The 17,445-nt window shown below is 43.2% G+C and overlaps 1 protein-coding gene across 7 annotated transcripts in view; it reads left to right on the top strand.

The window, feature by feature from the left end:
- The window catches only part of LTBP1 (latent transforming growth factor beta binding protein 1), a 406,687-nt gene that overhangs the window by 33,370 nt on the left and 355,872 nt on the right, over nt 1-17,445 (top strand). For all 7 annotated transcript variants that reach the window (XM_032352967.1, XM_032352969.1, XM_032352970.1 and 4 more), the window contains exon 3: nt 12,453-12,750. In XM_032352967.1, the coding sequence (XP_032208858.1) occupies nt 12,453-12,750 (298 nt within the window). The remainder of the gene's footprint in view (nt 1-12,452; nt 12,751-17,445) is intronic.

Below are 17,445 nucleotides of genomic sequence, written 5' to 3' on the forward strand. Positions count from 1 at the left end.
GACTGAGGGGCTGGCGGTGTATGACCTCTCTGCTAAGGGAAGAGAGCGGTGAGGGACGGGACTGATCCACTGTGGATCAGAGCACTGGCTGTCCTTGGCCAAGGATGAGAAAGCCCATTAGACGGGCAGCCCAGAGGCCACAGGCAACTCTGACAAGATCCAGTTCAGTGGACAGGGGGAGGTGCAAAGCTGACTGGAGTCAGTTCCAGACTGAGTAGGAACTTTTTAATGTATTTCTTTTTATTCCATGCCGTTAAAAATGTCTTGGAAACATTGTTTTTTAATGACTTATCACATTCCATGACTTTTATCCATTTGTTGTTATGGGTAAGATGTTTCTATTTTGTACTACTAAGGTGATTGTAATACTGCGGTGGCCGTATTTGGGTATCCGATTTCCTAGGTTAGGGATAGCAAAACACAAACCAAACAGGCACTAGTGTTTCTAGGTCTGAATCCGACAATATGGCCGATCGCTGTACAGAAGGTCTGTACCTGTGGACAGTCTTGTTGGCAGCGTGAGAGCTGGCTTGTCTCCCTGCACGCCTCCTGTCCTCCTATTCCTGGGTTGACTGGGGCATCTGGAGCAGCAGTAGGTTACACGGAGGATGACGGGCATCAGAGTTGTGTTCCTGATGTGTGGGATAACCTCTCTGCTGGTCACAATAAACTGTACTGTGGCAGAGTACTGGACACATGGATGTAAGAATAGCTGGTAATTCCTTCCTCACCCCGCTGAGCCTGATCGCTAATGAAAAGTTGCTCTGGGGCCAGCAGAGTCCATTTTTATCTTGATTCATTAAGATCAACTTTTGGGACTTCATCAAGATCAAAAGCATCTGCACAGCAAAGGAAGCAGTCAACAAAACAAAGAGGCAACCCACAGAATGGGAGAAGATATTTGCAAATGACAGTACAGACAAAAGATTGATATCCAGGATCTATAAAGAACTCCCTAAACTCAACACACACAAAACAGACAGTCATATAAAAAAATGGGCAGAAGATATGAACAGACACTTCTCCAATGAAGACATACAAATGGCTATCTTGATTCATTAAAATCTTCATTTTTTTTTTTGTTTTTTGTTTTAAGATTTATTTATTTATTTGAAAGAGAGAGAGAGGGAGAGAATGAGGCCGGGAGGGACAGAGGGAGAGGTAGAGAGAGAATCCTCAAGCAGACACTGCTGAGTGCAGAGCCCAGTGAGGGTCTTAGTCCCAGGCCCCAGAAATCATGACCTGAATTGAAACCAAGAGTCAGATGCCTAACCGACTGGGCCACCCCGGCGCCCCTGCATTTTGCTTCTTAATGGCCTTGTGGCAGGTTTCTCTGCTCACATTTGGCCCCACACTCCAGGGCCAGGCCTATATGTTACCCACTTCTCTCAGCTTTCAGATCTGGTCCTAAGTTCATGATCTCAGGGAGGTCTTTCCTCATCTTCTAAATCCGATATGGGTGGGCCCCCCTCTGTACCATCCTCTTTTTGAAACGCTTATAATAGTGATAATCACTGCTTCTGTCAGTCTTCTGCCTGGGCCATGAGTTTCCCAGGGTGGCGATGGCATGTTCTTGTGTGCCGTTCTAGTCACGGGGCAGAGGATAGTGCCTGGTACAAAATGGAATGCAGGATTGCCACTCAGTGTTTGGTGCAAGAAGGCGCAGGTCAAACTTAGCAATTGGCCACAGGGCACCCAGCAAGGGTATAGGGTTGGGTGGTTCAGACTCAGATCGGTGTGGCTCCAAAGCCCAGTCTCCTCTGCTTGCATCTGTAGGTGAGCTTGGGCAGGGGGATTTTCTCGCTTCTCCAGGAAACAAACCATTCAAAGAATTCTTTGTATCCTTTGCGGTCCCCTGGATATAATACATCAAAATATTTATCATTTACCCAACGAGGGCCCCTCAATTCTCATTCCTTCTATACCTTTTTACCAGCACATAACTATACAGTGATTTTTTTTTTTTTTTAAATACTAATCTGTCCTAACTGGCCTCTGATCTTCTTGAGAGCACATTTGTCTCTTCATCTTTTTATCCACAGTTCTTGGCACGGCACTAGGATGTGGGTCTTAGTGTGTGAATGAGGGAAGAAGGATAATATGAAGGGATTAAAACACATTACAGATTTATGACTTAGAAATACGTGGTCTTTCTTCTAACGAACTGTAAAGATGTCAATTATAATCATACTCTATATGTGCATAATAGTTTACAGTCTGTAGAACTCAAGATTTGTCACAGACTTGTGACAGAACTCAAGGTTTGTCACACATATGTACGAGCATTAGTGCACAAAACAAATCATACTGTTGGAGAAGGGGGTCAGTAACTCACAAAATAACATTGGGTTTTTATTCATAGTAACAGTATCCACATTTAAAAAACTTAACAGTATGACATTAAAATTCTAATTTTGAATGGCTGTAATAGCATACTTGACTCGACCTGTGTGCTTCTTTTGGATTTTTCGTTGACATAAATAACACTGCTGTGGCTGACTTATGTATGTGCCTAGTTATTTCCTTTTTTGACTATTAGAATACATTTCTAGAAACGAGGCTACTGAAATATTTGAAACCTATTGTTAAGCTGCTTTCTGAAAATATTACTTTTATTTATATTATTACTTTTAGGGGACTTTAAAAAAACCTAGCCGAGTATTGTAGCTCCTCCTTTTTGTTTGTATTTCTTTTGATAATTTGGACATTACCCAACAGGTTTATTTACTAACTGCATTTTCTTTTGTCTTCATTGTCTGTTTCTGTCCTCCTTTCTTTTTTTCCCGTCCCAATTTTGGTCTTAATTTGTTTAGGACACCTTTTATCTTTTCTATGTAAGAGCATTTCCGGAACACTTTTTTCTGTTCTTTCTCTTCCTTTCGCGATTTTAAATGAAGTGTTTCTATGGTCTAAAACTGTAGATCTTTAACGTTGCTTTCTTTTCTTTTCTCACTGACTTAAAAAAAAAAAAAGTTAAGAAACGTTAATAAAATGGCAGTAATAAGGCCAGAAACAGAACCCAGCAAAACTGCTGGTGGTTTTTCATTATATGATTACGACTTAATTACGTTTTATTCCATGAGTGGTTTCACCGTTCTTGATGGCATCAGGAGGACTGTGCTAGGCCCCTGCTGACCACCTATTTTAAATTAAATCACACAGTAACAAGCTACTCCTGCTGAGCTCAGGTTTCCAGAGCTTCCACCTTCCAGAACACAGCTCCCGGGGAATTAGGCAGATGGTAGCTCAGTACTTGACATCAAGGCATTAAACTCCTGAAAAAGCCAGGAGATGCTGCACATAACCTTTGTGACTTGTGTTCTTTGTAATTTGTGCACAACCATCCGACTGTCTGCTTGGGTAAGTTGTCACTTGAGATAGAGAGTAGATGACAAAAGCCAACAGGATAGGAAAGAGTGGGGAGAAAGGCCGGGCTAGTTGGCAGCCTGACCTGGAAAGAGGGCCTGAACACATGCACATAAATCACTGCCCCCCACCCCGCACACCCCTACCTGAGGTACTTCTCACAGGTGTCCCTAAAGATGAAAACCCGCAAGGTTTAGCATATGTGTTGGTGCTTGGTTCCCCTACCAGAAAATGCGGTGATGGGGAATTCTTCCTTATTCCATGAGGCTGGATAGAAAAGGCATCAGGATGTTATGCTAATGTTTTTTCGCTCTTGAGGGATTCGGAGGACGCTGACCCAGAGACATTTGCAAGGCAAACACAGCATTTATTTGGGTTTGGTACAAGGAGCAGACAGAGTTAGACTAAAATGTGTGACCTCATGCTAGGTTTCTTGTGATCTGATATCACTTAGTGTTGTTGAATAACTTCAAAGGGCAGCTGGGAATTACTGTGAAGACACACACAGCAAAGCCATTTCTCACCTGCTGTCTCTGATCACAGAAGACACAGTGAGACTCACATTTCTCTGCGGGACACATGCAGGAGACATGCTACAACTTGTCTGGAGAGAAAAGCGAGGGGGTAGGGAGTCCTCCTGTTGGCCCTGTGTGGGCCGGGACGAGTTTTAAATATAACGAAGAGTTACTTTTTTAGAATTAAAAGCAGTAGAGGCTGAACCTCAGGGCATGGGTTATTTCCTAAAAATACAGTCGTCGAACTTTTAAAGAACATTAGGATCCACTTGTCAACCGGAGTAGAAATCAAATAGGGAAGATATAGGCGAGTATTTGTTTAGGATAGAACTTGAGAATTTGTTTCAAATGACGAAAAGATGTTTTCAGAGGCTTGCTCTGGCCTCCAGGATACAGTAAAATTTTGTCGTATGTCCTCTTCACCCCTGTCTTAATGTCAGCTTTCCGCAAGCCCAGGCTCTGCGGTCTGAGCTCATCATCATGACGGCAGTTTCTGACTCTGACCTCTCTCGTCCTCGTGAGCCCCGCCTCGCCCCCTGTGTAAGGAACAGGTGTTCACTGCCTTTAGTTCTTAATTGCCTCTGTCGCGTTGTTTTTTAAAAATTATTTTGATTTTGAAAAATAAAGTATGCAGAAAAGTACAAAGGGTACAGTCGTAAATCCCAATGTATATACTACACACAGCGAATACAGGTAAGCTCGTTGTCTTATTTGCTGCTCTTCTTTCCTTTAAGAAAAAAACTCCAGTAAAGTGACTTATTTTCTTCTCTAGTATTGTTCTGTTTCTTTCTTTTTTTTAAAGATTTTATTTATTTGACAGACATAGATCAGAAGTAGGCAGAGAGGCAGGCAGAGAGAGAGGAGGAAGCAGGCTCCCTGCTGAGCAGAGAGCCCGATGGGGAGCTCGATCCCAGGATCCTGGGATCATGACCTGAGCTGAAGGTAGAGGCTTCAACCCACTGAACCACCCAGGTGCCCCTTCTGCTGCTTTCTAAGAGGTGATCACGGTCACGAATTTAGTGTGAATCCAGTACCTTTTTATGCTTTTGTTGATTTCCTACGTCTAAAAATGATTAGCATTTTATATATTTTAAAAATTGCATGGATACTTTTATCATATCAAAAAGAGTATCACAAAGTAGCATCATGTAATTTACTTTCCCTGTGAATGTTATTTTCAAGATCCCTCCATGCGGCTGGCTGTAGACCTGGATCACGATTTTACCTGCTGTCTAGTATTTCATTGTACAAATATACCACAGTTTATCAATGCCAGTACTTTCCTACTGTTCTTGGTGTGCAGTGAACATTGCTTGAATACATGACAGTCTAGAAGTGCAATTGCCGGCCCTTAGGGTTTTCACATTAGAACCTTACTGAACACTGCCAAACTGCTCTTTGCAGAGCTGAATGTAAAATAACCCGTGAGCATTATGTAAGAGTTCCCATCTCCCTCTATCTTTGCTAACACCGGGTGATGACAGACTTACTGCCAGTCTCTGGACTGTAGAACTGCATCCCAATGTTGTTTTGGTCTGCAGTTCTCAGATAATGGGAGAGGTTGAATATATTTTCACATTTATTTGTCACTTCCATTTCATGATCTGTGAATAACTAATTCATATCTTTTGTCCATTTTGGGGGCATTTCCTTTGATTTTTAGGAATTCTTGATCTATCTGGTTATAATCCTTTGTTAAATCTATCGCAAGTGTCTTTGTCATCTGTCTTTCAATTTTGTATGTAGTGTCTTTTAAATTATGTTCTAGTCAAGTTTGGGGCACCTGGGTGACTTAGTTGGTTAAGCATCTGACTCTTGATTTTCCTTCAGGTCGTGATCTCAGGATGTGAGATTGAGCCCCACGTCGGGGTCTGGACTGGGCGTGGAGTCTACTTAAGATTCTCTCTCTCTGGATATAGTCAGGTTCATCAATCCTTTTTGATTTTTACTTCCTGTTTCAGGTTTGAGAAATTCTTCCTTACCCCGAATCATGAAGAGGTTCTGTCACATTTTCATCTAAAGTTTTTAAAGGTCTAGAATGTATATTTCTTATGTGGGTAGGGCTCAGATTTTAATTCTTTTAGGTGAATGTCTGTTTTCCAAGGCCATTATGTAGCCCAGTGCTTTTCTACAGATTTGTTGTGTCACCATCTTGTTGCAAGACTCTATGTTTTCGTCCATTTCTAACCTTTATATTACACTGTATTGATCTGTTTCTCTATCTTTGAACCAGTTCCACATTATTGCTTATAATAGTTTGTAGAGTCTTTGTATTTACATAGACATTTTACTTAAATTGAAAATTTACTTAAATTGAAAATAATGATAAACTTGTGTCTTCCTTCTGGTTCTGAGACCTTTCATTTCTTTTTCTTCATGTGTCCTGGTGTCTGGAACCTGCAACACAACATTAGCTATTGGAGGTTATGGTAGGCATTTAGACCTTAGGTCTCCCACTTTGATAGGAAGGCCTCTACAGCTTCCTTCTATTACTTGCTGTAGGTTTTGGTATGCTGTTTGTTGTGGGATTTGGTGTAGGTACTCTTTACCAGAACAAGGAAATCCCCTTGTATTCCTAGTTGGCTCACAATTTTTGTTATTATGAGTAGTGATGGATTTTAATGGAAGACTTTCTGCATTCATTGGGATAAGTTCTCGTTTGATTTTTTTAACACGGGGAATTCCATAGACAGGATTTGCTGACATTAAAGCCATCCTGTATTTCTGGAATTCTGCTTGCTCTTCTGTTTTTCAAATACTAATATTTTATTTAGGTACTTTGTATCTGTGTTCTTAACTGATATGTGTGTCAGTTTCCTTTCATGTACTGTTCTTGCCTGATATTAACATTGAAGTCTTCCTATCCTCTTTATTTATTTTTTTTAACTTACATTTTAGTTAAACTACAGTGTAGTATTGGTTTCTGGAGTAGACTTCAGTGACTCAGCCCTTAAATACAACATCCAGGGCTCATCACATCAGGTGTCCTTTTTTATTTATTTACTTATTTATATAAAGATTTTATTTATTTATTTGACAGACAGAGATTACAAGTAGGCAGAGAGGCAGGCAGAGAGAGAAAGGAGGAAGCAGGCTCCCTGCTGAGCAGAGAGCCCAATGCAGGGCTCCATCCCAGGACCCTGGGATCATGACCTCAGCCAAAAGCAGAGGCTTTAACCCACTAAGCCACCCAGGCACCCCAGGTGTCCTTTTTTAATACCTGTCACCCATCTAGCCCACCCCCACCCACCTCCCTTGCTATCCTCTTTAAAGGAGTTTAATTCTGGGGACCCTGCTGAATGTCCTGACTTTGGTGGGGGCAGGACTGGAAATTTACTCGCTACAGGTCCTGGCCTCCTGGTGTTCTGCTCTCTGCCCGTGCAGCTTCACCTGCCGGTAAAGGTTCAGGGGACAGTCTGTAGGTCTCCGAACCATCTCCTCGTGCAGGCTCCTCACAGAAGGTCTTGTTTGTTTGTTTTGCATCTGAACATCTTAGGCAAATCCCCTTAACATGCTTTTCCACTGGAGGCTTAGTAACTTACCACAGCTCATACCGTAAGTGCATCGTGATGTTCTTTTCTGTTAGTCCTTCACCAGCTTGTTTCGGAGAGTCGTATCCCTTCAGAGTTCTTTTTGGAACACATTGGGCTTCTGAAATCATTTCGTTAAGAAAGTAGACTCCCCACTGAGCAGAGAGCCGGATGTGGGGCTCGATCCCAGGACCCTGAGATCATGACCTGAGCTGAAGGCAGAGGCTTCGCTGACTGAGCCACCCAGGTGCACCCAAGCACATGTTGTTTAAATGCCACTACAGATCTTCTACATTAGCAGAGTATATTTGAATACTGATTTTTGTTTAAAAACGTCTTTGGAGGATTGGAGATTTGATCAAAGATGCCACATGCAAATGAAGCCTGGAGGTGTAGATGGTTGTAACATAACAGATTAGGAGCCTACGGATTATATTCTTTACAGATGTCCTCAGATTGCAGCATAATTTGGAAAGGAGTGGAGCTGCTTTCACACCAGTTAGTTGACCAAGATGCAGTTAAAGCTGACGTTCCAGGCTGCAGAAAGTTCTGCACGAGCCAATTACCTGACCTCAGCGGATAATGCAGTTTGGGAAATGAGAGAACTTGTTGGGAGATGGTTAATGATGTGCGGCCGCCGTACATGGGGACTGTGATAGGAATGATGGGAGGGCGTGGGAGTTTGGGCGATGAACAGGTTGTGGTAGGAGTGGGCAGGACTTCAGAGGAAGGAGGACGTTCTGCACAAGTCCGAGCTTGCAGGCCTGTGTTTTAGGACAGGGCACCGTATGCAGAAGCAAGGAGTGGTGGGCTTCTGCAGAGACGGGCCAATGGCAGTAGGGGTAGAAAGGGAGTCCGGGCAGGTGTAGAGGGTCTTAAATGTGTCTCATGGGCAGCTAACAATGCTGAAAGCTTTTGAATGAAGGAGAAAAAGTCCAAAGAGCTGCATTTTACGAAACCCAGTCTGTCAGCAAGTCTGGATTAGGATTTTGCTCAAGTTTGGCTGCACATTGCAATTACCTGGAGACTTTAAAAAAGCAAAAAGCAAAAACCAGAACTGATGTCTGAGCCCCTCCCCCAGAGATTTTGGTTCAGAGCCTGGCATTAGCCTTGGGTTTTGAGAGTTTTAAAAGCTCCCCAGGCGATTCTAATGGGCGGCTAAGCCTGAGAACCTAGGCCCAAGCTGCTGGTAAGATCTTGATGTAGTGTTTACTTATTGTGTTGAACCACTTCTGGCTGGGCCAATGCAGAATCCACTGGTGGAAAAAGTATTTTTAAAGTGCTTCTGTAACATTTATTTATAATATTCCACATACTTCAGCACCTTGGTTAGAATAACCGTTTTTTTACATTGCCTACAGATTTTTACATTGGAAGTAAATGGTGACAAATAAACTTTTGGAAGAGACCTATAATCATCTTGGGAATTTGGTCCTAGGGAGAGCTTTTAAATTTTTTTGCATTAAAAATAAAAGGGCAAAAATGTAAAACAAACACATTTATCACAGCAAGAATTCAATAAAATAAATGCAGCTGTAGTGTGCAAACACCAAATTTGCCCTTATAAAAATATACCTCCTAATGTATGGAATTGTTGAACCACTATACTCTACACCTGAAGATACTGTAACACTGGGGGGACCTAGGTGGCTCAGTGGGTTAAGCCACTGCCTTCGGCTCAGGTCATGATCTCAGGGTCCTGGGATCGAGTCCTGCATTGGGCTCTCTGCTCGGCAGGGAGCTTGCTTCCCTCTCTCTCTCTCTCTGCCTGCCTCTCTGCTACTTGTGATCTCTCTCTGTCAAATAAATTAAAAAAAAAATCTTTAAAAAAAAAGATAACTATAACACTGTATGCTAATGATAGTGGAATTAAAAAAAAAAATCCTCGAAGACTGGCTGGTGGAAGAGTGCCAGTTTCGAAACACTGTATGCCTGTCCGTGGTTTTCACACTTGACAATGCATCTGCCTCATGTAGAGACAGTCAGACTGCTGGACTGCCGTTTCCGATTCGCTGGCCCCAGGGCGGCCGAGAATGTGCATTCCTAGAGGGCTTCCGCAGGCGGCTGCTGGGTCCCGGCACCACACTTTGGGAAGCAAGAACCACGCCTGCGTGAAGTCCCAGTTCCGAGGAAAAATGGCTTGATAAAATGTGGTTGCAGGACATGCGTTTTGTTTGTCTTTTCATGTCAGGTGAGGGGCTTATATTGGCAATTAGGGACTGTGTCCCCTGAACTCCCTGCCCCAGGTTGAGCCAGCCCCGACTGTCTGCGTGCTCCAGGAAGCTGCTTCTAGAGCGTTCCTGGGGTAGGTGGAAGAGAACATTGCCTAGTCGTTCTCCATGCTGTTCTTTCTACATTTACTGCAAAAGGGTGATAGTGTATCCAGAAACACTACTATATAACACGTTCTTTCTCTTACAGTAGAACATTTTTTGTAAATTTGTTGAAATTTTTTTCCCTGCCTCCCACACTCTACCAAATTTGAAGAGTTAAAAAAAAAATCTCTACCCATCACGACTTCCGATCCATCCACGTCCTCCTCCTAAAGGCAGGCTCTTGTTGTATACTCTCAGTGGTATTCTGGAAGATTACACGATTGGCCCCTATCTAGGTACCAGCTTTTGTCAGCTGCTCTGTGCAGCCTTCCTGCTCGATGAAGGGACATTTGCAGTACACCTTGGTTGGGAGGAGAAGCGGAAATCATTCTCAGATGTTCAAATGAAACATGTTTCTAATCGAAAGCATGAAGAGAATGTGTACGTGAGAGTGCCTGGGGGGTGATCTCTGGTGCAGGCGCAGCTTCGAAAGCCCAGTCCTGTTCTCCCTCGTGGCTACTTCTGTGCTCTCTGGGTGGAGCCCATTTCCATTCTTGTGACATTCCATAAATAACCGTGGCGGAGGAGGGACCCAGTGGTCATCAGTTGGCCAAGAACATGCTGATAAGTTAGAATCCTGAACCCTGGAAGTGCATAGTTTTGGGCTTTGAATTCTGGAAGCCTAATTTGGTAAGAGCTCTTCAGGACCATTTTAGAAAAAAGCAGTTACTGCCCTCCTCTTGCCCCCAAACACGTACAGGTGCAGAGGCCAAGTTAAATAACTTTCCCCAAGGTCATCAAAGGAGTTGACTGCATTTTTCGTTGCTTTTTAAGAATCCTTTCACACTTCTGGGAAATTTGTCAGCCTAGTATTCTGACACTTGATGGTCATTTCTTATCATTATTTGCTATCACTAATATGAATCATATTGTATGACAATGGGAAAAGTATCTTCTCTCTTTTATAGAGGATTAGGAGGTTGAAGGGCTTTTAGGTCTTGGTCATTCAGCTTCTCCATAACTCAGCCTCCTCTGGTTCATGTCCCTCATCTATTTTGTAAAAATTCATGTGTTCTGAATCCGGCATTGAATTTTATAGAGATTTGTAGTGTGATCTGCCTGAGGACCAAGAGTTAAAGTTAAAAGTGGACTGATAAAAAAATCAGTTGGCGTAAATCAGAGCATTTGGACAAATAAAGAAGAAACTGAAGGAATCCTGTCCATCAGCCTATAACATCAACCTAATACACCTAATAAAATTTAAGTCCGTAACCGCTAGACAACTCTAGTACCTTGCCTACGATGAAATCCACTTAGCTCAGGTCAGTGATTCGGAATACTTGCATCCTATCGGGTAGGAGATAAAGAGCTCATTTCTTTTTGGTTGCCTCCCGTTGTAACATGAGGAATGGTGTACAGGGCCCTGGCTTTTAAAAACAAAAGTATGAAAGTGTTGGATCCTTCTCCATCTGTGCATCCTTCTGCCCTGTAAAAACAAGAAAGTGGGTTGGACTACATTTCTCAGTCACTCCAAGCTCTGATAGTTTATGTCAGATGAAGTCTGTTGCACCTTTGGGGGTTTGAGGTGGAACTTGTTTTTTTGTTTTGTTTTGTTTTGTTTGTTTGTTTGTTTTGCTGAGTCTTATTTGGATACCTAAAATTGACACAGAGCACAGTTTAAGAAGAAGGGCAAAGCACTTTCTTAAGTTTTTCCTTTGTTTCTAATGCATTTCTGAGCGGCACTATGATAGAGTGGTTGGAATGATGATGTTGTAGCCAGGTCTCTTGGATTCAATTCCCAGCTCTTCTGTTTACTCACAATCGTGTGACCTTTGGCAAGTTACATAACCCCTGGGTGTCTGTTTCTTCCAACAGTTAAATAGGCAAAATAAAACATCTACTTACAGCAGTTGCAGGGGGATTAAATTTGTCAATACCTCATGAGAACAGTGCCTAGCACAGAGAATGTCATTAATAAATATGAGCTATCGTCATCGTTGTCATTGCCATCTTGTTTTGTCTAAAAGTATTTTTTGTTTTTAAGAGGCAGTGTGAGTGGTGGTGGGAGAGGGACAGAGAGAACCTTAATCATGTTCCTGACACAGGGCTTGAGCTCACGGCCTTGAGATTATGACCTGAGCCCAAACCAAGAGTTGGAAGCTTAGCCAACCAAGCCAGTAAGGCACCCCTCCATTGTGGGTTTTTTTTTTTTTTAATTTTTTAAAAAGATTTTATATATTTATTTGACAGAAAGACACAGTGAGAGAGGGAACACAAAGGAGAGTGGGAGAGGGAGAAGTAGGCTTCCTGCTAAACAGGGAGCCTGATGTGGGGCTCGATACGGGAACTCTGGAATCATGACCTGAGTCGAAGGCAGTTGCTTAACTGACTGAGCCACCCAGGTGCCCCTTCATCATGTTTTTAAATACAGTTTTATTTTGGGGGAAAAAATACTGGTGCTAATGTGAAGGCTTTGGAAGAATTTGTGAAGTCTACAAAACTTTTCTTTTTTAAAGATTTTATTTATTTATTTGACAGAAATCAGAAGTAGGCAGAGAGAGGGGGGAAGCAGGCTCCCCGCTGAGCAGAGAGCCTGATGCAGGGCTCGATCCCAGGACCCAGAGATCTTGACCTGGGCTGAAAGCAGAGGCTTTGACCCCCTGAGCCACCCAAGTGCCCCTACAAAGCTTTTCTTCAAAGTCGTGTCTTCTGTTGTCTTTCTGCAGCAAGCTGTGTTCCACCGTGCCAGAATGGAGGGATGTGTCTCCGGCCTCAACTCTGTGTGTGTAAACCGGGGACCAAGGGCAAAGCCTGTGAAACCATAGCTGCCCAGGACACCTCGTCACCAGGCTTTGGAGGTCAGAGTCCCGGGGCTGCTTCCTCCTGGTTCCCTCCTGAGCAAGCAGCAAAGCGCACTTCACTGAAGAAGGCAGACAGTCTACCACGAGTCAGTCCGGTGGCCCAGATGACCTTGACCCTCAAGCCGAAGCCTTCAGTGGGACTGTCCCAGCAGATTCATTCTCAGTGAGTGTTTCAGGAGCACCTTCATTATTGTCCTGGATGCATGGCTTTCCGTCACTCTGCTTGTTCTGCACAATTTGCTGAAATCACTTGGATAATAACGTCTTCTCTTGTCTTAAGGTTGACACATCAAGTCTCTTAACCATATTTGGTGGGTGTGTTTAGCTTCTGCAGGGAAGACTGACCATAAACATAAACCAAAGCCTTAGAGAGGACTAGGGGAATCAAGGTGAGACAGGATACCAGAGATAGCTGCTTGCGATGCAGTCGTGAGTTAAAAAATTCTTCTTCTTTAGCGGGGCGGGGGAAGTGTCTAGAGTTTTGAAATAATTTAAGAAGAGAAACAGGAGGGAAGTTTGCAAAGGCACATGGAAATGGCAGGAACACCGCGCTGCACAGAGAAGGTATTCAAGTGAGCGGGAACCCTGGGAAAGAGCATTTCTCAACCTCGGTAGCAGGTTAAGTGTCTCTTCTAGTAACACCATGTTTACGTCCCAGTTGCCACCCAGGTCCATTTTTGGTGAATGAGCTTGTGTTCTATTTATGGGAACGTGGTTTTTTCTTAGCGTTTGGAAGTAAGTGCCATTCTGCACACAATGAGGACTCCTGGATAAGACTGCTTATCCCCGGCCTGCTCTGAGCGGCCGGGGGAGCAGCTCCTCACCGCCCAGCGGCCTTACGTCCATTGTTTCCTTCTAATTAGCTCCTCGACACAGATTAACAAGATACAGAATGTACTGCAACTCTCACTTGTCATTTGTCTAGGAATGTAAAATACAGGAAGTTCTCCACTTGAAAATGGGCTTGACCCAGCGGTTCATTTGTAAGTCATTGCTGGGAATTTGGAATACTTTCCCCCCCTGGAGACAGCTTCCACATGGTGACTGGTATCCAGGCAGCCCACAGGAGTTATTTAATCTGCTAGTATAGATGAAATTACCCTAATTTATACTTCCCCTTCAAGCAGGCCACCTACTGTCCCAGCTGAGTGGGGTCCTCATACTTTTTCCTCTCTCTTCTTCTTCCCTCCTCACCGTTCTGTTTTTCTTTCATTTTTCTCTCTAATTCTTCTTGTCCTTCTGTTCTACCGTGATAAGCAGATGCAGGGGCTAGTTGGAAAGCTGACCATGTTGCTAGCATTTCCTTTGGAGAACGCAGCCCGCGACAAGGATTGGCAGGTCCGGCGAATCCGTAGTCATGGCTCACTCTGTGTCAGGGACTCTTTCAAGTGCTTTGCCTGTATTCTGAATTTACAACTCACAGGGACCCCATAAGGTGGGTACTATGATGAACCCCATTTTACAGATATGGAAACTGAGGCTGTACAGAGTGCTTATGCAATATGTAACCCTTAATAAATGGATAATATTCACACATGTTAGGGTGTAGATAGAGGCAGTTAGGACTCACATCGGTGCCCTGAAGTAGAGGGTGGCAACTTTTTCTGCAAAGGGCCAGGTAATAAATATTTTCAGCTTTGTGATGGCTTCTGTTGTAGCTTCTCAACTCTGCTGTTGTAGATGCGGCCACAGACGACGCGTAAATGAACGGGTGTGACCGATCCAATAAAACTTATTGATAGACACTGAAATTTGAATTTCATATAAATTTCACATGTTACCCCCTATTCTTCTTTTGTTTATTTTTTCCCCCTCAACCATTAAAAAAATGTAAGTGTATAAGAATTCTTAGCTTGTGGCTCATACCAAAACAGGCTGTGGGCCCACTTTGGCCTGTGAGCTGTGCTTTACTGACCTTTTCTCTAAAAAGATAATGGTGCTTTTTTGGGCCGGAACGTGGATGGAACTGTGTGTCCTTGAAATGAAACAAAGCTTTGATGATCTCTTAGCTAGACATCTCTTTTCCAGCATTGGTGTGGATCTTAAAAACAAAGAACAATTCTGTGTAGAACCATGCCTTGGCAATCAAGAGTCAGGTTACCATGCATCGCAATTATTTTTTTCTTGCATTACTACTTACATAAACTGTGAAGTAATTTACAAGCGATAGCATTCATCTTGAATATCACCGTCTCCTGTTACAGTTTGACCCTCTGTGATGTGTATATATAGGTTGTTAGTAAGAACCATATGTCAGAAGTCAGATAAAGGAGGAACTTTTTCTTTCTTTTTTTGGTAGCAGCCGTATAATTCAGACAAGAATGTTGTGAGTCAAAGAGGTGGCTAAGGTTTCAGCTCAAACACGGCTTTGGAAAAATAAGTTAGTAGATAAATTTGCTTCAGAGGCTTCATCTGCTGAATGAAGACACTTTTTACCCTGATGTTGTTACAGGGTGTGTGTGCGTGGGTGTGCCTCCAGTGTGCTTTTGGGTAAGGCGACGGGATAGCCTGAGGCACTAGCAATTCTGACAGTTTCTTAATAAACTTTTATAGCTTGCCCTGTTAGCTGGGCACTGCAAGGGGTACTAAGAGCTACACGATCCAGTTCTGCTTTTAAGGAACTTTTGAAATGATGGATGAGCTATAACTTTCGAGGGACACAAAGTCGGGGGGGCAGCTGGCCCGTGGATGATTTTAGGTAATGACCGAATCACCTGAAACCCTATTTAATCAAACCGCCAAAGAACACATACGATGGGACCAATTTCTGCTGCTTTTGGGAGATGTAACAATTCTTAAGTTAGCTTTTATTTATTTATTTATTTTTAAGATTGCCTACTTTAGGGGAGTTTCAAGGTTTTGTGTTCTTTTAATCTACTGAGGGAGGAGATTGATTAAGCCTCCTTGAGGTGCTTGTAGACACAAAGATAGCTAAAATATCAAAATGTGTATTTAGTGTTCTACTCATTCTGTGGCATTTGAAGCCCTTCAGTCTTGATCATTTATTCCCCAAGCTTTTAAACTGGGCGCATGCTAGGTACCGCACATGCTGGGTACGGAATGAGCAGATGAACAAAATGTGTGCTTTCCTGGAGTTCACGGTCTCCAAGGAGGGAGACAATTGCACTTGGCATAATTAAACCATTATGACAATTGCTGTGGTGAAAATTGCAGTGAGGGGCCAGAAGTGCTGGGTGGGTGCGGGGTAGGATGGCGTGGGGGCTCTGGTGATCTTAATAGGCTGTCAGGGAAAACCCACCTGAGAAGATGGCCTTCAAGCAAAGGCCTGAAGGAAGTGAGAGCGTGAACCCTGAAGAAGGGTGTGTGCTATTACTTACCCCCTGCTGTGTAAAACAGATCACCTCAAAACTCTACAGCCTAAAGCAGTAAACATTTATTGTCTGACCGTCTCTATAGATGAGGAACCCCAGAGAGTTGTGGCTCAGTGTCTTGCATGAGGTTCCATTCCACAAGGGCGGCTCAACTAGGGCTGGAGTTTACTCACTCCCCTGGCTGTTAGAAGGAGGCTTCCCTTCCTCTCAGCATGGAGCTCTCTGAGAACCGCCTGAGGGTCCTCACAGCATGGCCGCTGGCTCCCTCCAAGATCAGCGATCTCCTGCTGGAGAGAGCAAGGAGAAAGCCACAGAGCCTTTGTAGTCTTTAGCCTTGAAAATACACACCTTCACTCCCACTGTATTCTCCTCATTAGAAATGAGTCTAAGTCAGATGTACCCTCAAAGGGAGTGGAATTAAATTGCTCTGCTTGAAGGGACAAATATCAAAGAATTTTAGGACGTATTTTAAAAAAAAAGACCACATTTAGGATATGATTGGATTGGAACTTGATCTAGATGGAGACCCGTGGTAATAAAAGGTTGTAAGGATTGGTTGAAAAACCAAGTTAAACACTTAAGATCTTAACAAAACAATTCCAAAAATTTATGACAAAGCAAAATAGAAAAAAAGAGAAAGGAATACAGAGGGAAACTATAGTTTAAAAGAGGCTTAAGAAACATGCTAATTAATAAAAATGTTTGGCCTGTGTCTATCCTGATTAAAAAAAAAAAAATGTAGGGGCGCCTGGGTGGCTCAGTGGGTTAAAGCCTCTGCCTTTGGCTCAGATCATGATCTCGGGGTCCTGGGATCGAGCCCCTCATCGGGCTCTCTGCTCAGTGGGGAGCCTGCTTCCCTTCCTCTCTCTCTCTGCCTGCCTCTCTGCCTACTTGTGATCTCTGTCAAATAAATAAAATCTTTAAAAAAAAATGTAAATAAAAGCAAAAAATGGTGTATAGGCGAATCATGGAAATGCTGAGATTGACCGGAAACTTAGTGGTAGCAAAGGATGATTGTTGAATTGGGAGGCTGTGATGAAAACATTATAGTTCCATAAGGAGAATGATGTTAAAAAGAATTCGCAGATGAAATCCCATGCCGTCTGAGCTTTTTTAAAAAATTTTTAATTTTTTATTTATTTGGCAGACAGAGATCACAAGTAGGCAGAGAGGCAGGCAGAGAGAGAGAGGAGGAAGCAGGCTCCCTGCTAAGCAGAGAGCCTGATGCGGGGTTCGATCCCAAGACCCTGGGATCATGACCTGAGCTGAAGGCAGAGGCTTTAACCCACTGAGCCACCCAGGCACTCCACCGTCTGAACTTTGATTGAAATTATTCAGTGGGTTGAGGTGTAGAGGTAGTGAGTTTGGCCATGAAGGGATAATTATTGAAGGGGGATAATGGGGGTCCCTGGGGGTTTCTCACAGAGCTCTATTTTTGATATTTTCTGTAACAACAATGATGGAACAAACCAAGAGAGAATTTCAAGTGGGAGGAACATTGTTGTTGTTTTTTTTTTTTTTCCCCC

Source organism: Mustela erminea, chromosome 7, assembly GCF_009829155.1.
Source record: "Mustela erminea isolate mMusErm1 chromosome 7, mMusErm1.Pri, whole genome shotgun sequence".
Lineage (NCBI taxonomy): Eukaryota > Metazoa > Chordata > Mammalia > Carnivora > Mustelidae > Mustela > Mustela erminea.